Source organism: Miniopterus schreibersii (assembly GCF_964146895.1).
Source record: "Miniopterus schreibersii genome assembly, chromosome: 11".
NCBI lineage: Eukaryota > Metazoa > Chordata > Mammalia > Chiroptera > Miniopteridae > Miniopterus > Miniopterus schreibersii.
In genome coordinates this window covers 51765029-51790004 of record NC_138111.1, presented here as the reverse complement: position 1 = coordinate 51790004, position 24976 = coordinate 51765029, and the positions used below count along the sequence as shown (strand labels likewise).

Genomic DNA, 24976 nt, shown 5'->3' with positions numbered 1-24976 from the left:
GGTCCTGGGTTCTAAACCCACCTGATTGTTTACCCGGATACAGTTCCCCACTGGCACTTAACCAAACTGTAAGAGTCTCAGGCTCATCTTCATTTGACGTAGTAGAAATCTTTAGAGCAAGCATCAGGCAACCCTAAGAAGCTGAGGCACGCCATATGGCTCCACTAACAGGTTCCAGTCTAGGCTATTAATAACTTTTTCAGATGCCCACCACTGTGTCTTTTGATGATGCCACTGCCCTCACTAGTAGGCTTTCTGCATTAGATTTCCCTCCCCCAAAGCTGCACAGCTCCTCGGTGACGATGGCATTGCATTGGAACTCATTATGTGACTCTGTCCCATCTCCCCATTCCCTTTTCTACCTTCCCGTGTATTCTGCATTTGAGCCACACTAGGTGGACCATGGTACTTTCATGAATCCATTCCTTTGCAAACATTTTCCCTCATCCTGGAGGGATCCTTCATCCTTGATCAAAATCCTATTGTCACTTGCCCTGATGCAAGAACTTTTCTGCAGAAAGCTTCTCCTGAATCAGCTGCTGACACGACTAGCTGCTCCTTTAGCACCCCTCCAGCACTTGGCTTGTAACTCTGTTTAGCATTGCTTTTGTTCTATCTCCCAAGCACACAGTGGTTTTTTAGAGTTATCCTTGATATTTGGAAAAAAAAAAAGAAGTTTATTTTCCCTACTTTCTATGTTCCTAGGGCAACTTCTTAATCTGATGTTCATGACTTCCTTGTGGTTCTCTGGAGATGTGGGAAGGCGGAGCACTTTGTGAAACGTCATATATATGTCTGTACAAATGCATTTAAGTAAGAGTGTGTGTGTGTGTGTGTGTGTGTGTGTGTGTACTTTATTAAGGAGAAGATCCACAACTTTCATCAGATGCTTAAAGAGATGTGTAACCCAAAAGAAGTGACGAACAACTAGCAGAATATTAGACTGTTGTGGACTGGGCACTCTGCCACTCAAACAGATGGGGGTACTATAAGCAACCAAGAAATCATGTAAGTGCACCAAATGTGGGTGCTTAGGGCATGGCACCCAGATGGACAGGTGGAGAACGCCATCCACCCAAAGCTGCCAAGGGCTATTAGCCAGTACTGATTAAACTCTGGACTGTACTTGCACTCACTTCAGAAATTGCAGTAAAATCCAGTCCTCAGTCACAGCACAGAGGCACAGTAGTTGGCTGAATTTATCCACATAAATGCCCTGACTGTGTCTTTGTTGAGAAGCTAAGTTGGCAGTGGCAGCAATACTACTTGTCCTTCTCTCCTTTTTCAATTCCCAGACAAATATCAGTTTGATTAATAATCATGTTTCCATCAGTCACAAGCACCATGATGTAGACTAGAATTCTGGAGGGAAAAAATAGCGCATGACATATATCTTCTCTTCATCGTTACAGTAAATAGAAAAGTTCCCTCAAAGATGACATCATGCTATATCTCCCCTATTCTCTCATTATGACACAGGTGCCTAAGTATATGGGTTACAATACAATATAGTCAAGTTTATCATAAATGATAGAAATAGATGGCTTGACTTTCAGTATAAGGACTTGGTATAGACAGGTCCTTGATTATACTTAACTTCCCATGCTAAAAAGGCTCCTGATTTTCAGAATGTTTTTCCTGCTACTTCTCTCTTTCCATGCCTTTTAAAGAAAATTCTGTGGTATTGATTTGGCTGAAAAGAGATAAATTAACTCATGTAAAAAAAGGCATGAGAAAATACGTGCACTTTCATTTGTCATGTGTATTCATGTGCCCCTCCACTAATTCTCATTTTGGCACCTGTTGAAATCATTTGCTACAAATTACTGTCTGCCACAAGGGTATGCCGAGAGAGCAACATTATGCAACTCAGTTACCTGACTAGAGGAGATAAAACTCCACATATTTCCTCTTCCCCTAAAGTGACTAGTTATCTGTATTCTTTCTTTTCAAACAAACCGAGTTACAAACATCCTACTACTTAAAATGCATTACAAAAATCAAAGATAATTCTTCCAAAAGCAATTGTCACAGCCTTCCAACTAGTTGTGTATGAACTGAGCAGCTTACTTCTTAATCTGAAAGGCAATAAAACTTTCATAGAGACAATCCCTGCCATTGAGCTCCTTTGGAAATAGAGACAATATTCTAGGCTAGTAATTCTAAAAGTGAGTGTACATTAGAATCCGTTGGAAGCCCTGGTTAAAACACAGGTAGCAGGACTTCACCCCCAAGTTTCTAACACAGTAGATCCAGGGTGCAGCTGGAGAATATGGAACTTCTCACAAGTTCCCAGGTGATGTTGATGTTGCTGGTGTGGGGAACACACTTTAATAACCACTGACTAGGTCTCTAAGGTGTTTGTAATCCATTCAGAAACCAGGACATAACACATTTAAAAATACCTAGCAATACAAGGTAACACGAGAGCCCAGAATAAGCTACAATGTGTGTAAGTGCAGTGGTGAGAGTCAACTCTGGGCTGGCAGGATTTGAGCTAATTCCCAAGTTTGGATTGAATTAAGATCATCAGAGTGGAAAATGCAGGTCATTCTGGATGGGTGAATGTACCAAGTTAGTAGTTAGAGCTAGAACTGGAAAGGTCCGTAGGGACCAGTTTGGGCTTTCAATGACATCCTGAAAGGAGTTCAGATTTTATGCAGCAGGTAATTTTTCTTCCATCCACACTCTCTCCGGTGGCATGCAGGCACAAAGATTTAGCTCCAGGTTAATGCACATTTTAACCTTCCAAAGTACTGTTCAGTTGAGCTGAGGGAAGAGAGGGGAGATTTTAGTGTACCGCTGTTGTCTGATAAGATACCAATTTATTTGCTATGTTGGGTCCCTTTATTTTCCTAGATTGCAGGACGGGAAAGCCGGCAACTTTTGAATACCTCCTGAAATCCTAAGTAAAACTTGTTTGGGTCTAAATTTAGGCCGCCGACAGGAATAGGAAAAATCTTGGACGGCTGGGGCAACATTGGCTCTTGTCCCACGGAGGGTCTTAAGTGGGCAAGGCCATGAACCAGGGCTTTTCTGTCTTTAAAAGGTGCACACGTAGCCATCGCCAGGAGATGGTGTTAAATGCAGATACCGATCCAGCAGGCCCGCGACGGTGCATCCAACTAGTTCCCGGGGGACGCTGATGCTGCGGGCTGCGCTCCGAGGAAAGACGGCGCGGGACCCCGAGAATGCCTTCGAGGGAGGGGGCTGCTGGGCACCTTCCCTTACAGAGGGTAAAGGCCATCCCGAAAGCGAGGCTCCTCTCCCGTCCCCGTGGAGGGGGGGCGCTGAGGGGGTGGGGACGGAGCTGGGGAGGCGGCCTGAGGGGCGCCCAGGTGCGTTCCGAGGATGGGGGCGGGGCGGCCCGGGTCCCCGCGCGTCGGCTCCCGGCCGCGCCGCGATCTCTGGTCTTTCGACCCTCGGCGGCTCCCATCGCGCCGGCCCGCGCGAGGCGCCGGCGGGGGCCCGCGGCCGCAGGTCACTCGGCGGCTCGGCTGGCGGCTCCTCGCCCCGCGGGCCCCGGCGCTCGGGCTCCCGGAAGCGGAAAAGGAGCGCGGCCCTGCCCGGGCGGCGGCGGCGCTGGACGAGGAGGAGGAGGAGGAGCGGGAAGAGCCGCTGGCGGCCCGCGAGCACCGGCGGCCAGAGCAGAGGAGCCGGCGCCGGTGAGTGTGCGCGCGGGGGCGACGCGCCCCCCTGCCCCGCTCCGCTCCTCCCGCCGCCCGCACCTGGCCGCGCTCCCGCCCGCGCCCTGCCCCCCCGCACCTGCCCGCCCGCCAGCCCCCCGCGTGCGCCGGGCGCTGCCCGCCCCGGCCTGGCCTCCCTCAGAGCATCTTGAGGCCGAGCCGCCGCCGCCCGCCCGCCGCCCTGCCCATTCGCCGGCGGGCAGTGGGCTCCCGCTCCGGCCGAGGCGACTCGGTAGGTGATTGAGTCATTTATTTCCCTGACCCGCGCCCCGAGTTTGCGAACTACTTGTTCCCCTCGCCGCCCCCCGCGGGCGGAGACTCGCGGGGGTCTGGGGGTGGTGCCCCGCAGCCTTTCATTCATTCGCGGGTGGCCGGCGCGAGGCGGCGGGGGCCGCGGGGAGGGAGAGTTCGCGCCTGGCCGCCCGGCCTCCCCGCCGCGAGCCTGGGCGGCCGCGCGAGGGCGGCTCGGGGACCGCGGTCGTGGGCGCGCGATACCACGCGCTGCAGCAGGTCGCCGGGGCTCAGCCGGAGAGGCCGCTCAAAGTTGTGGCCTTTCGCAGGCTGCGCTGGGTCCGGGTTTACGAGCCCGAGTGAGTCAGGGCGGGTGCGTGTGTCTCTAGGGCTGAGGGAACCGCGCCAGTTAGTGCTTGGAAATATGCAATTTAGTCGTCCATAAAAGCGCCGGGGAGGGGCCGGGGAGCAAGGTCGTGTGGGCGGGTCACGTCCTACCGTAAAGGTACAACCTAAAGTCTAGGTTAGGACCGAGGGTAATGAAGCGCAAGTTAAAAACGTGTCACGTGGGCCCTCAGCCTAGGATGCTGATAGGTGTGTTTAAAAAAACTTACTACCTTCCCGGTGGTGGTAACAATAGTAATATGGTAGCAGTAGTCCTGATAGTCATCATCATGATGATGATAATGGAGTATGTGCCATCCCCGGACTGAAATGCTTCTGGGGTAATGTCTTGTTAAATTCTTCCATCTTTTTGCATTTATAAAACCCGGAGAGGTGCTTTGTTTTGCCTTAGTGGTATTTTAAGGGCGAGAAAGATTTTTGAAGACGAGAGGAGCTGAGAAAACAGTCAAAAAAGAAAGAACCGAGTGAGATTGGGTGTTGTGCGAGGAAAAACTAGATTTTAGTCCCGTTGCTGTCACAGTCTAGCGGGGGCGCCCTGGGTAGGTCAGTGACCCGTGCAGTTTTCTCATCTATACAACTAAGAAGTCAGGCTAAATTCTTTAAGGTTTATTTACTTTTCCAAGCTTACGTGGCATATGTATGTTTGTAAGTAATTTAAGACCCTTTCACATGTTAAAGGTACATTTAAAGCACTTACTTTAAGAAATATTCGTAAAATTGTATCAAAATATAAGTAAAAAATGTATAATTGCATTCTTTTGGAATAGTGTTTGGTGTAGTGCTATTCCAGAATTCCTCGTTTTGGATGTAAAGCAACAGGATTATATTAGGTCCCTTCAAACTGTTGTGATTTCTGTTAAGCTTAACGTACTTTAGAAGCTGTAGTTGGAATAAATGAAATAGAGCATATTTTAAATAAAATGTGATAACTATGTTACATTGCCTATCTCTAGATAGGCAATTTAAGCATTTTAAAATGAATGCACATAACCATTAGCCTAACACGTAGGTTCTAAAACAAAAAGTGATCAGTGAGTCATAAAAATTTTACTTATTTGCCCACTTCCTGACTTCTTTAATTGATAGGGACTGATTCAGAACTTTTGAAAAGAACATGGATAAAATAATGCCCTGTGTTAGTGAAGAAATTAATTGAAAAGTCTAGTAATGTCTCCATGGAGTGTTTCTTCTGGCATTGTAATTGAGTGTGAGTCAATGAAATCTTTTTCAGCTTAGAAGGCCACATGGTGTTGGTATCAGTACTACCAGGCATAACAGGGAAGGCAGAGGAAAGCTATTTTTATTACCAGAAAGGTGTTCCCTAAGCTCAGTTTTACTTTTACATTAAAGAAAGAAGACTTTCTATTTAGTAAACTATTACAGCTCAGATTCACCTTTTCAAATGCACTAAATATAAATGGCATTTTAGCATTAATATCTCTTAAGTTGAAAATGTTTGAATTATTTTGAATCAGTAAAAAATATAGGTGAAAGACAAGAATGGAAAAACACCTGTCTTATCGTCAGATTTGTTAAGACTCATTGGTAAATTGAGTTAGCCTATTTTAAAAAGCCCATCATTATAGACATGAAATAGCACTGCTCACATTTTCACAGTCTTCCTGGAAAACTCAGCAGTTGAATCAGAATTCCTTACTTTAATTATGCATGCTTCATTAGCGTTTAAAATCAGGTCCTGATTTTCTCTCATGCTTCATTCTATAACTAACTCACCAGTCCTGCTTTTACTTAAGAGAGATTTAATTTACAGGTTTCAGTTCAGTCTTTCTATTTTGGATCTCATCTCTATTTTTGGTTTTCTGCTTGAAGAGACCTCATGCCAACATGTGGAAATGCAACCTCCCTACATGCTTATAGTATGATACTAGCTGAAAGGCTGTATCACTTGAGGTTCCTCATCTCTGACAGGGAGTTCTCAGACTTTAGTGTTAGAGAAAGTAGATAGGTGGGGTATGGTTAGAGTGTATCATCGCTTTAATGATGGGGACCCAGACTCATTTTTCATTCTGGAGTTTGTAAGACTAGAAGTAGAATTCATCTTTACATTTCCCTTCCTCATTTTTGGAGGTGCTTATCATTTGCGAGGCAATTTCTCACTTAAGCCCAACAACCTCATGAGTTAATATTTTTACCACCATTTTACATTGGAGGGCTAATGAGAGGCTGTGTCATAATTTCAGTGTGGCTCTCTTTTTAATATCTGTACAAAATTAATTTCCTACTCTGTTGAAGTAAATTGAGTACCAATGTGATATTAAAAAAAATTGTATACCCCATTGGCTAATTAAAAGGATAGCTATGCCTGATATTTTAGGTAGAATGATTTAACTTGACCAATTTTAAGTGTAGATAAGATCAGAAGTTAAATAGCCTTATAAACATGCTTAAAGGTGTATAGTTGTAACTTTGTTTTTAAAATCTATTTTAAGCTGCAATTATAGGTTTACATTTTATGTATTCATGTATATATTCATATATATATGGATATATAATTTTTCTTTTTTGGTGCGCCCTATAAATTGTTGATTGTGTTCTTTTAGACATAGCAATGTTAAAAATTTAATTACATTTTATAGTTATGAAAGTTTGGGATAGTTTTTGTTATCCCAAAATTTCTTGGATTTTTAAAGCTAATATTGCTTTTATACCATGTAGAGGAGATTTGATTCCACAACAGTGGTGGTGGTGTTGAACTAAATGAAATGTTCATCTCATTTTGGATACTATGGCTGCAGTGTAGCTCTAATAGTAAAGTAGGATTTTTTTCTTGATTTTCAGCCAGTGAGTGACTGGAGTTTGACTCATGGATGGTTGACCCGTACTATTACCTAATAATGTTACTCATGGAAACTGCTGTGCTGAAACATGGAGGAGCCACCATAGAGTCATAGTCTTCGCAGCATTATTGACCTTGGCCATGTTTCAGAACATTTTGATGTACCACATTTAATTCTGCTTGAGATTTTTTTTCTAAAGAAGATGAATTCATTTACTTCCTGTTAGAGCAACAGCTCCTTTATTTTGTCATTCCATATATTGTCTCTAAGAAACAAAGGCACAGCCAAGGAGACCACTTTAATCTAACTTAGAAAGTTAGAGTAGAAATAAATTACCTTTGACAGTCTAGCAATCATGGACCATAGAAAAATTGACCCTGGGAGAAAATAGTTATTTTTTAAAAAATCTCTAAGGGGAATGGAAATGTAATGATAATGATGTATTTTTTACATTCTTAGTATATAATAGTTTCTCATTGCTATGGTAAGCAGTATGCTTAGCAAATTCATAACTTGTCCTTTATTTCCTGTCTTGGAGAATGGTACCACACTTCACCTAGTCCCTAAGCCAAAAACTTGGGAGCCGTCCTAGCATGTGCTCTTTGCTTCCAGTTGTTCACCAACTCCTAAAGTTTTACTCATTAAGTTCTTAATTGCCCTTTTCCAGCATGCCTCCTGTCTTAAGTGTTCCTTCCTCCTTCCCTCTTCACTCCTCTTATAAGTTACCACTTTTGGGGTGCTTACCAAGTGCCTTGATTTCTAATGTGATTAACCAGTAAGCCTATCTTATTTCATTTAGTTAGTCTTGGAGCCTTATCCATCCACCTAAGTCCATTCTTCAGAGTGTTGCTCTTCTTTCCAGAATGCAAGTTCATCATGGCATTCTTCTGTTTAAAATCCTTCAGTGGTTTCCACTGAGTTCAGGGTGAAATCCAAACTCATTGGCATGGTTTAACACTCTTTTTCACTTTTGGATTATTCTCTGCTTGTGGCTCATGAAGTAATATCAAAGGGCATTGCATACATTAAGGGCAAATGTAATTTCATTAAACTTTTTCAGTTATATGTTTCATACAGGAAATATATACTTGTAAATCTCATATATTTGTGTGTACTACTAACATTATGAAATATATTTTTTTAGAGTTTATTGTGGTTGAAAGGATAGACATGTTTTATCCCATTCTTCCATATGCAATAACTCTTGTCATTTCAGCTTAATTGGATTTTCTCTGCCTGCTTTTATACCTTCGCTTATTTGTTCCCTTGTTCAGAAGAGCCTCGGTTCTTTGTTTAGCTAACTCACAGACTTCACTCTCTCCGGAAATCTTTTCCTGCTGGCAGTTTACCATAATAAATACATTTTGTATTGCAACCTAGTATACACATAAATGTTCACATAAGTGAAAAAGGTTCCATGAGATGATATCCTTCCTATATGAGATGCTTTCTTTCCCCCTTCCCCTCTCTTACGTGTCTTACATGGTATTGATCTTGTCTGTTTACTCGGGCCTTTCTCTTGTATTTATATCCAGTGCCAAAGCACAGTATATAGTCAATAGATGTTGATTAAATTAATGAAATATTGAATCAGTATATGCTATCTAAAACTCTTTACAGTATTATTGTTTAAGCTTGAACTGTAGAAACTAAGTTTTATGGTTGCTTCTCTTCATGGTTTTATTACAGGAGGGTAACTTTTTTCCTTACAGTATTTTAAACTAAAACTTCCTTTTACTTTAAACTCTTAATTTTATGTTTATCAATTGTGATTAGATAGTTCTAGCCTCACATTATGATAGACATTACATTGCATTTTATCCCATCTGTGATCTCAGAATCGATTGACATTTTGTGATTTGTGGTGAGGAAGCTTGATGAAGTCCAAATGCTGGACACATAATGCTGATTTGATTTTATGGGAACTGAGTGGTTTTAAAGGAGAGAACTTTCATGTGCACATTTTTGGGGTGGTGGCGTGGGATATGAAAGTGCAGAATCAGGCGGAAATGAATCACCTTATTTCTGAATTTAAAACTTTCGTAATTAACATTTTCATGGTTAGATTATTTAGCTGCTTACAATTTTTATCTTTGTGAGAGATAATTATTTGTTAAACCATTGATAGATTCTTATGGAGAACAATTATTGAAGAACGATCCATTTGTTGGAATGTAAAAAAAAAAATGAATCAAGATAATACCTCTAAATGCAAGTACCGGAAAAAATACAACACATCACAGTGAATTTACAAGTGGTAAGTCTGCATTTAATTTTACATGGGAATGTTTCTGAATTATGTGGCATAGTAGCCTTAATTCTTAAGTTTAGATGCATTTAACAGATTATTTGCAAAAAAACAGTAGTTGTCTTATGTTTATTTGAAATTATTCATATTAAATTTTAGGTAAACATTTTCTTAAATAAGACTTTTTACATAGAGAGAAATAATCTGTAAGTAATACAAGTTTCAGAAACATCTCTGAGGATTATAAGTCTTATGTGGCTTTACAGCTGATGCTTCTATAGTGCATTTTAAAAAATATTAATTTTTAAAAGCATTTAAGATAAGGATAATATATAATGATAAAGAGAGGCTTAAATTAAACGTTTTGTTTGTAAGGTTGTTGCGTCTACAACCCCTAGGCTATCTTTATTTTTCAGTTGGTTGAAAAGAATTTAGAAGTACATATGTTTACTAATAAACTTAGAAGAACACAAAATACATACATAAAATGTGGATGCTCTTCCTTAGTCCAGTGATAACCACTGTTACCAGTTTTGTAGATGTGTTCTCTTTCACACTTTTTCCTTTACATATACAGAAATTACTTACACATCTACTTTTCTTCTAACAAGAACAGAGTCATGCTATACACATCTTTCTATAACTGGCTTTCCCTTCCAATTTTTTAATTATAAAAAAATTTTGAAAGGAGAGTTGAAAGAATTATATAGTGTAACATTTGAATACCCATCACGTATATTCACAGCTAATGTTTTGCTGAGCTTCATCACACACTCATCCATCCCTCTGTCCATCTATCAATCCCCTTTTTTTTTTTGGATCATGTTCAAAGTAAATTGCAACTGTCAGTATACTTCCTCCCCTCTCTCCCCAATACTTCAGCATACATATTATTAACTAGAGTTCAATGTTGGTTTATAGGGTTTTTTAAAAGGTAAATTTACATACCATGAAATGCAACAATCTTAAGTGTGTGTTTGCTGAGTTTTGCCAGTTCATGAACTGTGTATCCCAAACTCATATCAAGATAGAGATCCTTATCAGCACCACAAAAGTTCCCTTGTGCCCTTTCCTACTCTTTTTTCTCCTCTCCTTTCAGGAAGCCACTATTAAGACATCTCCATCCCCATAGATCTGGCCAGTGTAACTTCTTTTCACTCAACACTTTATGTGGGTAGCCATATGGAGATCTAGAGCTACCCCCCCTTTTTTTCTTTTAAAATTGCAGTGACTTGGAAATAGTTTACACTATTTACAAATTATAATACTATGGATATTATAATTTATTTAATCATTCCCCTCTATCCACATGGGCATTTAGATTGTGCCACATTATTGTGATTACAAAAAGTGCTGTATAGAACATCCTTGTACATACCTATACACTCTAATGAGTATTTTTTTAGGTATTACTAGAAATAAAACTACTAGGTCAAAGAGTTTGATATTTTAATGGATACTGCCAGATTGCCCTCCAGATGATTGTATCAGTTTCCATGCATACTTGTTTCTTTTCTCTCTGCCCTCTCAACATTGGATATCATCTGTCTTTCTAAAATTTTGTCAATACAAAGGATAAAAAATGTATCTAGTTATTCCACGTATTCCTAATCACTAGTGATTCGCCATTGGATTTTTTTTTCTTCTGTTAATTGCCTCTCTTAAGTATTTTTTTTGTATGCTTCTTATTAGTCATATGTTATTATTTTCCAGGGATGCTTTATCTTTAAACTTTGTTCTTGGTGTCTCTTGGGCTTCTGAACTTTTTCCTTCATGTGGTCAAACTTGGCTTATGGGTCTCATTTGTGAAGGCCTACCTCATTCCGAGATTATAAAACCACTTGCTATTCTACTAGTTTTGCTTTTTATTTGGAGTAGAAGAGAAAGAGAAATGACTGTGAACCGAGGTGCCAGGAAAGTTTTTATATAGAGAGTGAGATTCAAATTGACCTTGAAGTATTAGTTGAATTTTAGAGTAAGCAAAATGGTAAGGCCATTTTAGATAGGAAATGGGAGATGGAATGAATTCTTCATATTCATGGAACAGTAATAAGACCACTGGCTGAAGTCAAGAGTCAGATACAACTGTTAAGTTTAGACATGTATGTTTGACTAGATTTCTTGTAAATTATCTGTCACTTTTATAGTGACTTGAGCATTCTTCCTGAAGAAAATTTGTGGTGGAATTTAGTTGCCCGAAAAGGCAAAAAAGGAAAGGTGGTTTCCTACCGGAATAGTTTGAACATTGTAAATGTTTATGTAGCCCAGTTTATTAGAGTTGAGTGATAATTTCTTTTTAAAAAGTTTGTGCTGTAGTAATTTACATCATTAATGTAGTTAGTCATAGCACTCAAGTATAGTTAGTTACCAGATAGCAATCTTAAAAAATGTTGAAGTACCAGTATGTCCACTAGTTACATCAAAGTCTGAGTTATGAGCTCACCATTTAATATACAAATTAATATGTTGGAATCTCTGGCCAATGAAAGTATCTTACAAATGCCACCCTTGAGACGGAGTAGCAGCATTGCGTTCAGTTCGGTGGTTGCTCAGGATGTGTAATAGTTTCTGCTCCTCCGTAAGCCACGCCTGGTAGACATTCACCGAATGGAGTGATCCTGCAATTCTGCCAGTTACGTGTTTCTGGCTGTAATCTGACTTGGAACTCTTGGAAGACTACTGTTTTCTTCTCTACAATCTAATTTTAAGGGTTATGTGGCACTAATTTTCACTAATCAGGTATTTAAAAAAATATTCAGCATCTTATTTGCTTACTATTTTTCATCCTTTGTTCACTTTTCCTTGGGGATGCTTGTTCTTTTAGAGTTCACTATCTGTATATGCTTATGTCCAGGAAAAATAGATCCATTTTAACTATACTTTTCTCTGTGTAATATTTTCTGTTGTGAGGAATCTCTCTCTCCTCGTGATGAGAAAAATTTATTCTCTGGTAGAGGAGGGTAAAAATTAAGTTCAGAAAATGAATGAATATTTGATAATTTGGTACTTGTTTTGCTGACTTGTTTGCTCTTTTGTTTCTAATATTAATAAACTTGGAAATAAGTAATGAAATATTCTGTTTTGTATAATTGTTGTAATTCATAATCTGTTGTTTTGTCCTGAATGGAACTGAAAAGTGAAAAGAAAGAAGTAAATAAAGTTAATAATATTGAATGTGTTGAGAGACAGAGCCTTCTGTCATTTCTTTTAGCACTTGATGGTTGGCAAGACTGTAAATATAAACATTCTTTTTAATGTTTCTCTTTTTAGCTATGTAGATAGCTTATTATTTTTATTTGAGCATCTTTAAAATAATACCTAGCAAGTTAAATAGCATACTTTGTCCTCTGTGACTTCTTGCTTAAATGATACTGATAGGTTTTTTAATTTTTTTAATTAAAAGACAATGAAATTCAACTTTTACCTTTTTAAAAGACCTAGGTGCTATTCATAATTTAGATTTCATATGTAAGGACTAATTTAGACCATATCTGATTTCAACAGTTGAATGGTGTTGCATTTGAATTCCCGTCTTATTTTCAGCTGCCCTAATATTTATTGGTTCTAGGAATGATAGCATAAAGGCATTCTTTTAAAATTAAGTAATCCTTAATCTTTTTTTTTCCTTGCTCGGGTAGCTTTGTGGCTTTAAAGAACATCGTCAAAGCCTTTAAGAGATGGTACCCTGAGGCTTTACAACTGATAGTAAATTATTCTAAGAATGAAGTAGACTGGGATATAAACTGAAAATCTGGGAGTCATCATTGACTCTTTCCCCTGTGACCCCTAATATCCAATCAATTAGTAAATTACTAGTTTGATTCTAACTATTTCTTCACTTGATCTCTTCTCCAAAATTAAGTTTGGCTTTTGTCTTCTCCTACTCTAACTGATCTTTCATCTTTTTCATCAGAGCTTCATTAATTTATTTAAAGTATATATCTTGTTATGTTAACCCCCTACTTCAATAGCTTTCCAATGCCTAAGAATGAAATCCTAGTATTCTTTTTTAAAATACGTTTTTGTTGATTTTAGAGAGAGAGGAAGGGAGAGGGAGAAAGAGAGAGAATTATCTATGTGAGAGAGAAACATCAGTTGGCTGCCTCCTGTATACCCCCTACAGGTGATAGAGGCCGAAACCCAGGCATGTTCCCTGATCCAGAATCAAACCAGTGACCTTTTGGTGCGCAGGATGACGCTCAACCAACTGAGCTACACAGCCAGGGCTGAAGTGTTAATATTCTAACATGGCATCTTTATGTCCTTCATGATATAGCTACCCCCTTCTCACCACCCACTCTCCATTGAAAGATTTATGATTTATGATGGCAATTTGTAATACCTTTTACAACTTTTACTCTTGTGTACCCCTTGCTCTTCCTTCTGTCTGTAGTATTGTCACTTTTCTTTGCTTGAATAGCTTTTACTCATCTTTTAAGAATGAACTCAGGTTTTACCGCCTATAGGAAGTCTTGCCCTGACTTAACTAGTCCCAGTCTTTGTGCTTCAAGTAATAATTTGTCCACATCTCTGGAACTTACCGTATTATATTAAACCCATTTTATGACTCTTTTCCCCCTTAGACTGTTAATTCCTTTAAGCAAAGACCATGTCTTATTGATCACTGTATGTACTGCTAGTGGAGGCTCAATGAATATTTGTTGAACTGAGTTCAATTCATGGCTGTAACATTAAAGTCTTAGTGAAATGCTTGGATTAGTGGTTCCTAGATACCACTCAGCTGTATCATATACAATTAGGGAGCATTCTTAAACATTTTGTTGGTTTTTTAGCTTTGCTCCATAAAGAATTATGCTTCAGTAGATCTGGATTGGGGTCTGGGAATAGTATTTTTTTAAATATATCTTTATTCATTTCAGAGAGAGGAAGGGAGAGGGAGAGAGAGAGAGATAGAAACATCAATGATGGGAGAGTCACTGATCGGCTGTAGCCCACAACCCGGGCATGTGCCCTAACCAGGAATTGAACCCCAATCTCCTGGATCCTAGGTTGATGCTCAACCGCTGAGCCACGCCCAGCCAGGCTGGGAATAGTATTTTTAAAAAGCTCTTCAGTTGATTTTTGTTTGCTTACTGGCTTGAGAAACACCCTCCTAGTTTATTATTGTATTATTCCATTGTATTTTATGTAAAAGGTACCCCCTAGACCTTATATAAGAATTTATCATTTAAGCTTCTAAGTTACATCTACTAAAGTATGGGTTTTTAAGCCACTTTTTTGTACCATAGGTATAGAAGTATCTTAACTTTATGTGGCTCATTGGGAGGCCTGTTATTTAACACTCAACTGAAAAAAAGCCTCCTTTAAACAGGAATCTTCTTGAGTTGATAGTAATAAGATTAGTTGGGCTTCATTCAATGAATTTAAATATTTTTGACAATTTTGTAATTGCTTTTCACTTATAATTTTTCAAAATGATTTATAAGCATTTTACTATGGTTTAAAATTAAACTAAATTGCACAAATCTAAGTGTACAGCTCAGTGAATTTTTACATATGTATACATCCATAAAGCTAAGCTCTATCCATGTCAAGAGATAAAACATTTCTAGCCCCTCAGAGGTTCCCTTGTGTCCCTTTCCACTTAATAAACACCCCTCTCACCACAAAATTACTATTTTGACTTTGATGACCGTCAGTTAGTCTTATGTAAAACTACTTAAAAAATTATATATATGTATGTATCTATCATCCTTTGGTAGATATGTGTACTCATTTCTTTTGGGTTTACACATGGAATTTCTGGGTTAAGGACAGACTCGTGTTTAATTTCAGAAGGTAGTGTCAATTTATATTCTGTGATAGCAATTCATAAAGAGAATTGAAATTAAATTATTTGATGCTTATGGTGAAATTTGATTATCCTGAAACTTCTCTTTGTTTTCTAAAGTATTTTATTTTGTCAAAAATATACAAAGAAAATTCAACAAGTATCATTTTATAGTTGCCAGTAAGGTAGTTTTGTTTTAATCAAAATTTTTTTTCTATATAAGTAACTTGTATCTTCTTTCTCTTTCCTTAGGATCGTCTTTCCCTGTGGGTTGGCAGGCAGTTGTAGGACTGCAAAATGGGTCTCCGGATTCACTTTGTTGTTGACCCGCATGGTTGGTGCTGCATGGGTTTGATTGTCTTTGTCTGGTTATACAATATTGTTATAATTCCCAAAATTGTCCTCTTTCCTCACTATGAAGAAGGACATATTCCAGGCATATTAATAATAAGTAAGTTTCTAGGTCTTTATTTCTTTATATAGTTAAAGACTTTCCTCATTGTGAATGTTTTTGGAATATAGTGCTACTGTGATAACCTTTTTAATATTAGTGCTATTAATACTAAGTTATTTACTAAATTATAGAAGTTTTAAAAAATAATATCCTTTATGTACTATTTTGCAGAGTTAGATAGATGTGGTATCTCCATATCTAACTCTGGAAAATATAAAGGTCATTTTATTTTTAAAAAACAACTGGTACAATAGTGCTAATTTGTGTATTTTTAATATTTCTTTATGTACTTATTGCAAATGTAGAAAGAGTTTAAGCATGAAGATGGCATACATTAATGAGAAGTGAGATTTTTATGATACAAATATTGATTATGATGTTATTTTAACACTTTGAACTTCTACATAATTACTTTCTGCTATAGTTCATTGGTGATAGCTTACTTATGATTAAGTTTGAAGGGACATATTTTATATGTACATGGCACTTACAGTTTCCATGTACATATGTCATTTTGACCTCACAAGAGCTGTGGGAAAGACAGTGTCTGATATACAAATGATAAAATTGACCAGTGCCATGTAGTCAGCCCTGGAGTTAGCACTTGAACTAGGTTTCCTATTATAGGTGCTGTGCACTCTTACCTCCCAACAAAATGCCTATTTTTTATTTATTTAAAAGGTATAATTTTGATGAAAGGTATAATGAATCTTTTACTGTTACTTTGTCTACTTTTCATTTTAAAACTTTAAAAAAGTTTCTAGATTCTTTATTTTCAAATTAAATATCTTAAGGTCTATTGAAAAGAACAATTGAACATCACTAACTGAAAGTAATTTTGAAGATAGCCAATTAGAGTTAATGAAAAAGTTTAATTGTAGAATAGGTTTAAAAAAATGCTGCTTTAATTTTTTTCAAATAGAATACATGTTGTAATTAAAAGGGAACCCATTCATTTATACCATTATTTATAGGGAATCTTTGTTAATAAAGAATCTGATTTATAGCAAGTTTATCAGTTATGCAAAATAACATTTAAAAGTGGTACATTTAAGTTCGTTCTCTTGGCAGTATTATTTGATGAAGGAAATGAATTATTTAATTTTTCCACCTTTTGAAAATTATTTATCTGGATGGTATTAATTAAAATATACACTTAAACTTTAAATATGCTTGTTGATAAAAATGTTTTGAAGGGTGACTAATTTTCTTTCTTTCTTTCTTTTCCTTCCCTTTCCTTTCCCTTCCCTTTCCCTTCCCCTTCCCCTTCCCTGTGCCTTTTCTTCCAGTATTCTATGGCATTGCCATATTTTGTCTGGTTGCCTTGGTAAGGGCCTCATTAACTGATCCAGGGAGACTCCCTGAGAATCCTAAGATCCCACATGGAGGTATGGTATTCTTCAGATTTATGACAGAATTATTATTTTTATTAATGTATTTTTGCCTTTAGTGTATATTAGATATATATGGCATCTACTACAACTTTAAAGTTTTTCCTCAGATGATGTTTCCTTTCCAGACTTGTCTGTTTAATATTGCAAATCCCAGCTGACTCCTCATACCCTCTCCCCCTCCCCCTAGGCTCTCCTTTTCAGCTTGTCTCTCCTCTCACTCTAAATCTGTATAACTTCTGTGAGGGTGTAGATTTGTTGTTTTGTTTTCTTCATTTGTTCATTGCTGTATCCTTAGTGTCTGGAGCAGTCTTTGTCACTTAGTAAATACTGGGTAAATATTTGTTGAATGGTATATTATTATTTGAGAAATTATATTTTTATTTAATAGAGAATTGTTTTGATGGTGCCACTTACCTCATATAAATATAATATTGCTTATAGTAAATTATGCAGTTTTATAATATTGTTGCTTATATTTCTCCAAGTTCTAACAATTCAGTGAAAAATTTGAAAGCCTTTAGTCTAGTGTCAATTGAAGATAATTTTAATCACCTTATTGCATAGTAACCATTCATATCACAAAAATGAATTGAAAATGTATTGCTTATTTTATTGCATGCTGAATATCGTAAACCGCATTTACCCTCTATACTGAGTGTTACTTTTTGATCATTTGCTCTGTAAGCATGTACTTTCTTCTATTAAGAAATTTATGTGTCTTTGTTATACATTATAGAACCAGAGCACTTTTTGATGGTAATTCACTGGTTTCCAAACTTGCTGCACGTTAGAATCACCTGGGTGGTTTTAAAAATCCTAATGGCCAGATCACATGCCATATTAATTAAATTGCAATGTGGGGATGGGAGCCAGTTATCAGTATTTTTGAAAGGCCCCAGCTGATTCAATGTGTAGCAGACTTTGGGAACCACTAATTCCTTCTGCAGTTAGATTAAGTGGCAAGTCACTTAGAGCCTGCCTTGAATTCCTGATTGTTGTTATTTAGGGGCTTGCTTACTTGACACTGCAAGTTTTAATGATTAAATGGGAATGATATGACACTGATGTTTATATAGCTGTAAAAATTTCTGAAAACTATGTTGAATAGTTTTTATTAACTTAGAGAAACAGTGTCTACTGTCACTTAGCAGTTTGTTTATGTATGTGTTTGGGCAGGGAGGGTGGCACTCTTCAATTTGTATAAAATCCCTCCTCTCAACTAGCCTAAACCAAAGGCTTTAAAATATAGGTACATATATTGTCTACTTCAACTCTAAAACCCAATGTTCCCAGAAAATCAAAGAAGGGGGCTTTTCCTAACCCAGGACCCCTTCCTGATAAAATCTTTAGTTTGCATTGGTCAAACTACTCAAATGCCTACATGTGTCAGATACTGCAAATCAGTGCATGGGACTAGTTAGGAACTGTTTCATATTGAAAATCTCTTATCTAAGGGGAGTGGCCGCTACTCAGCTTCAGTGAAATTGTCATGTAGGTCCAGTATTCTTAGATCTCACAATTTTTGAAGTCAAAATAGAGAATCTCAATTTTTATGAGAATTTACATGATTTAAAGAAAATATTGGCAACTAATTCAAAATTTTAAAATGTTGTTTTTAAATGAATACCAAACAGATTACATATGTGGGCCTAATTAGAGTTACATGAAACCACTTTGTTACCTTCAGCTTATAGATTGTAGCAATAGAGGACACCATCTTGCTGACTGTTTGGATGTCTGATATTTGCCCTGTTTTTGCTTCACTGAGTTCAGAAGATTTCCCTTTTTTTCCGATTGAAAAAAGTGTGTTAACTTATCATATTTTAATGTTTTCAAAGTCCCTTGATATCTCATGTAATATGATCCTCATGGTAATTGTATGAGGTAGTAGCCTGGGTAATCAGGAACATAGACTATCCATTCTAGGCCACATAGCAGATTATTACAGAACTGATTTGAGGCCCAGATCCTTGTCTCCACCACCTTTTACCATGGCTCTATGTACAGATTAAAAATTCTAGCTCTTTATTCACCTTTGATTTGATTGTGGGGAAAATTTGAAGTCATATGTTTTTAGTTCTGATTACGTGATTATTTTATAAATATGGTTTTAACTGGTAAATACAAAATTTTAACAGTGAAAAATAATATAGCATGACTAAAAAGTTGGGGCTGTAGAGTAGTAACATCTTTTCAGTATTGTTTTAAGGTTGAGCAGTTTGATAGAATTGAATTCTTTAGAAAAGGCAAATAAAATCCTAATGCTTTATGATTTCAACCATTTTTTAAATTTAATTACTCTGAGATACTTTACATATTTTTTTTAAAAACATAATAAATTTAATATCTATGTGACTCACCAAATATGAGACAATTTGAATATAAGAGAATGTTCCATTTTCCCATGCAAAGATCCCCAGAATTTGATTTTATAAAAATTTGGGCATGTAGTTGAAATAGTCAAATGAAAACATTAAATGTCTACTTATGTTATTCAAATTATTCACACACATCTGAAATATAGAAATATTACTTTTGTCATGGTCAAATTTTATGAAATGATTTTATTCAATCTCTTAACTTTTTAAAACAGCTTTATTGAGTATAATTCATATGCCATGTAATATACCCATTTAAATTGTACACTTGAGTGGCTTTTAGTATATTCAGAGTTGTGTAACCATCACCACAATCAGTCTGAGAACATTTCATCATCAAGCTCTTCCTTAACCGGTAATTTTGACTCAGTGTTTTTGTCCTCACTAGAACTACTTTTTGACATACTGTTAAATTACAAAATCATCCAAGGTTTAAAAAATATATTATGTTTTAAATTTGTCTGATCCTGTCCCTTGAAATTTAACTGCAGCTCTAGGGATGCATGTGCTGTTAATGCTGAGGGCCATGTATTCAGTCATAGTTTTGCCTTTTTGCTCCCTCTTATATTGCTTTTTAAAGGTTACCTGTAGGAGGATAACTGATATTTATTTCCTACATTGGCAATCAGTTCTGTCAGGGAACCACTATTAGAACCCAAACCTGGTATTGATTTTGGTAGTTTCAAGTTATTTTTCCCCCTAAAACATTACTTTGTGATTTTAAATGCAGTAATTGAGAGAGAGCTCCCTAATAATATGAATCTTTTAAAAGACTCAGACAGAAAGTGATTCCTTCCTTTCTGAGGGATTAATAAAACAAAGCAAAACCTTGGTTTATATTCATTCATGCATTTACAGCATCCATAAGGGTCCATGTTAAACAGTGTGATGCTGTTTACTTTTATTAAACAGCCTCAGTCATTTATGGAGTCTGCCTTTTTACTTTGATTTGTTTTATGTTTTGATTTTTCCTTCCTTTAAAACATATATCTGTGAGATTTAAATTTTTTATAGCTACCATAAATTAGCAGTTGGATTTTTCTCTCCCATAGGCTTTTATTTTATACTATTAGATGGCTAATACAAAAGTATTGACCATATCGGCCACCAAGGTCCTATTTGGACATGAGTATACCCTGAAGAAGGAAAGGGAGACTAAGAAATGGTTTATAGATATGTTGGATAGGTTTAGATGGATTTTTTTTTTTGCTATACAAAAAGCAAAAACATAGTTGATGTTATAATTAAATTTCTAGTTTTTTACAGTAGTGATTTTTACAGTACATAGGTGTGTGTTTGTGCTCATACATGCCTGTGCAAATGAGTTTTCATAGGTATTTCTCATTTTAGGTACTTGTATAGTATCTTAAATTTTAGCTAAAGGAATGAGTGGCTCAAGCTCTTTAAAAAAAAATTATGGTTCAGACCATAGAGCAGCAAACTACTTGAAGGGCCAGATAACAAAATATTTTCAGTTTTATGGACCATATGGTCTCTGTCACAATTTCTCACCTCTGCCATTCTAGCACAAAGGTAGCCATAGACAGTATGTACGTGAATGGGCATAGCTTTGTTCAAATAAAGCTTTATTTATGGACATTGAAATTTGATTTTCATGATTTTTACATCCCACAAATTATTATTATTATCAATTATTTAAAATAGTCAAAATCATTCTTAGCCTGTGGGTCATACAAAAACAAATGGTGGCCTGGATTTGCCTGTACCTGTGGCCTCGACTATAGAATTACACGCTTTTTCTCACTATAGCCACATGTTCTCTTCTTTTCTGAGGATATAACATTTTAAGGGTGAAGTAAAGAATTTTAGTCTCTAGAATATTATGTGCTAAAATTGCCAATAATGAATAACACCATCTTTATGTTTTAGGGACTGGTTTAAGAATGTAAAATTTTTATGTTTGCTTTTAATAAAAATTGGCTCATGGAGGAGAATCTCTTTTTTGACTGTATTTCTTGCAGTATGTGAATTCAAAGTTTTAACATTGGGATGTTTAGGATTATCTAGTTAAATGAGGAAATGGTGATATGCTTGTGACATATTTTGTTACATATGAAATGAGCTTCCATTTCACTTATAGTTGGGTACTAGTTCAACTGAATTAAGCTTTAATATTGTTTTCTCACATGATTATGTTTTCATCAAAAGAAGAACTGAAATGAAAGCATTTTATTTTAAAATGAGATTTTAAATGTAAAAGTTAATTTCTCAACTTTTATATTATTGGAACAGTTTGATATGGGTTTTATTTATACATTATTGATTTATTCAGAGACATCTGTAGCAGAATGTGTTTTCAACACTTCATTGTATAAAATTCCAATATATTGATTTTACTCCTGGCCATTAAATTAAATAATGGAACTAAAATCGTGTATCTTTTTAGAAAATTGAACACTACCGCTATTAAACTTTTTATACTTTAGCAAGCATTTAATTTAGTGACCACATACTGTGTACTAGGGCCATACTTTGCATATACTAATATTCACTCTGAATGTGGAGTTAGGTTAATTTTACTATGCTCGTACTTTTAATGAGGTTAGAGTGTAGTGTAAACATAAGTGATGGAGGGTTTAAGAATTTTGTAAAAGTAAAGTTTTATTTCAACAAATATTAAATAGATACATTCTGTGTAACAAAGCAGTTGTCTCTTCTTGGTAGGTCACTTTCCCATATAGTTGTGTTTTTTTTAAAATATATCTTCATTGATTTCAGAGAGAAGAAGGGAGAGGGAGAGAGAGAAACGTCGATGATGAGAGTCATTGACTGGCTGCCTCCTGCACGCCCCCTACTGGGGATGAAGCCGGAAACCCCGGAATGTGCCCTGACCAGGAATCGAACTGCAGTCTCCTGGATCATAGGTCAATGCTCAACCACAGAGCCATACTGGCCGGGCCCCATATAGTTTTTATGGATCTGATTAGAATACATTACTTTTTTAAATTTTATTTCTGTAAACCTCATGTTTTTAGCACAAAACTTATTTTTATGCTCTTTCAATATAGGCTAAAGGAAATTATTCTTGGTGGTAGGACAGATTTTTGAAAAAACATCTTTATTTCCATTAAATAGTAATTTTCTTGTAACTTTTCACTTCTAAAATTATTCTAATGTTTCTTAAACCCATCTGAAATTCTTTTCTAAAGGTCGCCCATAAACATTCCCCAATGAACTCATTAATACTAAAAAAATAAAATGGTTTGGGGGTTGGGAATGCAATCTCTTTCTCTAATGAGGTTATAGGATTGATTTTGATTTATTAACCCATGAAACCAGGACTCAGCATTATTCCTTTGTTAGAGCCTTTAGATAATAAAATTTCTAGAAATTAATTTGTTTAAATAAAATTCTGTTCTAACATAATTTGGTTGTATTTTAGAGTTTTGTCATTAAATTTTACTTATAGCAATATGTCTAAAACCCAAATACATTGTTTTCTATCCCTTAGTTTGAATATTAATAGTGTCTTATTTTTATATAGTTTTGAAAATTAGAAACATACAAAATCAGACATACAGAGAACAGAGCAGCAACATTTATGGGAAACACATTTATACTGGAGACTAGAAGGAAAATGTCTTAAACATATATATTGAAGGCTTTCTATAAAATATTTTAAACTTGTTGATAAATTTCTGCATTACTCATTTGCCTTCATTAAATGGATTTTAATTTTTTTCTCTAGAAAGGGAGTTCTGGGAATTATGTAACAAGTGTAATTTGATGAGACCAAAACGTTCCCATCACTGCAGCCGCTGCGGCCACTGTGTTAGGAGAATGGATCATCACTGTCCGTGGTAAGAAATGAATAATTCACTTTTAGGAAAAAAACTAGTAAAAAATAAATCATGGTACTTAGCAGATTTAAACAAAAGTTATATTAAGGTGATATAGTTTAAAACATCTTGTAATAAGTATACATTTTTGATATGGTTCTATGAACTCCTAAAGTCATTTTTTTTACAGAGATCTATCTTTTCTAACAAGGAAATATTTGAGTAGAAAGCTAAGAATTAACATGCATGCAAATATACAAAAGAACTAAAATGATTATATTAAATGAGGCAATGTATGTAAAGCATTTCATCTAGTGTCTGAGACTTAGAAAGAACTTAAATAGTAGCTCTTATTGTTTCTAACTTTAATGAACCATATACATCCCGTTGTTTATTTTTCCCTTAACATGGGTTTAAAGAATTAATACATTTTAGGTACCCTGACCTCATTTCTCCCCATTTAAGCCCTTTAAGCCCTTTTTGGTATGATGTATTTTAGATGTTAACATGACATATGTGCTGGATGTGTGTAAGTGGTAATTAGCTGATTCTGATGAACTGCCAACACTTTTGGTCAATAGGGGGCTCTCTTGTAATATTTAAAGACAGTGTTTAGTTGAAAACTAGAATTTTTAAAACAAATACTCTGAGAATTCTGCATTGTATCTCATTTCAAAGCTGTCACAAATATCTGTGAACAAGATATCGTATTTAATTTTGTTTTTCTAGCATGAGATCTCTGTATAAATATTTAAACTGGTATAATGTAGCACTTTATACATCTATATTTATGTTTGTTTAAGCATGCATATATACAAAGTTAACTATATAACAGGCTTGTTAAAGTTATAACTGCATTTATCTAAAGTTGACTCAAGGGAAGAGTTTAGCTTTGCCTAATGCTAATCAATTCAGAATTTCCCTTATTTTTTAATAACTTACTTTGATAGCGCAAGTTATTAGCAAGGTTTTGGTGGAAATTTGGGTTTTACTGTAAACTGATTACTTAAATCAGAGGTAATTTTCTAGCATTAGGAAAAAATAAAAGCATTTTAGATAAAAGCACTTAGTTACTATATATATGGTGTCCCAAAAATGTGTACACACTTTGAATGATTATAAAGTCAGTGTTTATTAACATATAGTTCATTTTCAAAATTTAAAAGAATCTACAGAAATGAATAATTTTTTTTGTCAATGCCTGTTTTCAAACTGATGACTGTTTTGGTCCAGGCACTGCTAATAACATGAAGCAGTGGAATCACAAACATCAAGAGTCATTTTGTTCAGTATGTGTGAGCCCTCAATTCATAAACTGTTGCTGGTTTTGTACCGTAAACTTTATCTTTTATGTATCCCCATAAAAAAGTCTAGCGGATAAATTTTCTTTGTTCAAAGCTTAGTCTGGCTTCACCCATTATTTCAAATCAGTTAAATCTAAAAAGCAGTGAAAATTAAGTGAGTTATCAGACATGTCCCAAAAAACGTATACACACTTTGAATAATTATAAAGGCAGTGTTTGTACTTCAACTGCATTTTCAAACTTCCAGTAGCATTTTAGGATGAATTTCCTTTGTTCAAAGCTTAATCTGGCTGAAAAGAAAGAAACATCAACTGAGCTATCCGCTGTTAGAGTGTATAAATGTTTTTGGGACACACTGTATATTTCATCAATAAGGTAGTATAGTATATAACACATAGCTGGTCTTTAAAAGTGTTCCTAGAATTTATACAGAATAATTCTCAAGTGTTTTCTACATCTCAATGATCTGTTTATTGTTATAGTAGTA

At 36.2% G+C, this 24976-nt stretch overlaps 1 protein-coding gene across 4 annotated transcripts in view; it reads left to right on the top strand.

Annotated features, from left to right (window-relative positions):
* Positions 1–2395: 2395 nt before the first annotated feature.
* Positions 2396–24976, top strand: part of ZDHHC21 (zDHHC palmitoyltransferase 21) — a 66134-nt gene continuing 43553 nt past the window's right edge. The window contains exons 1-5 of one of the 4 annotated variants that reach the window (XM_081150711.1): positions 2396–3236; positions 9249–9377; positions 15412–15610; positions 16903–17001; positions 23095–23206. In XM_081150711.1, coding sequence (XP_081006837.1) covers positions 15457–15610; positions 16903–17001; positions 23095–23206 — 365 coding nt within the window. In that variant the 5' untranslated portion in view covers positions 2396–3236; positions 9249–9377; positions 15412–15456. Of the gene's footprint in view, positions 3237–3477; positions 3919–4582; positions 4643–9248; positions 9378–15411; positions 15611–16902; positions 17002–23094; positions 23207–24976 lie in introns of those variants that run through there. The other 3 variants (XM_081150710.1, XM_081150709.1, XM_081150712.1) reach the window with 3 other exon arrangements.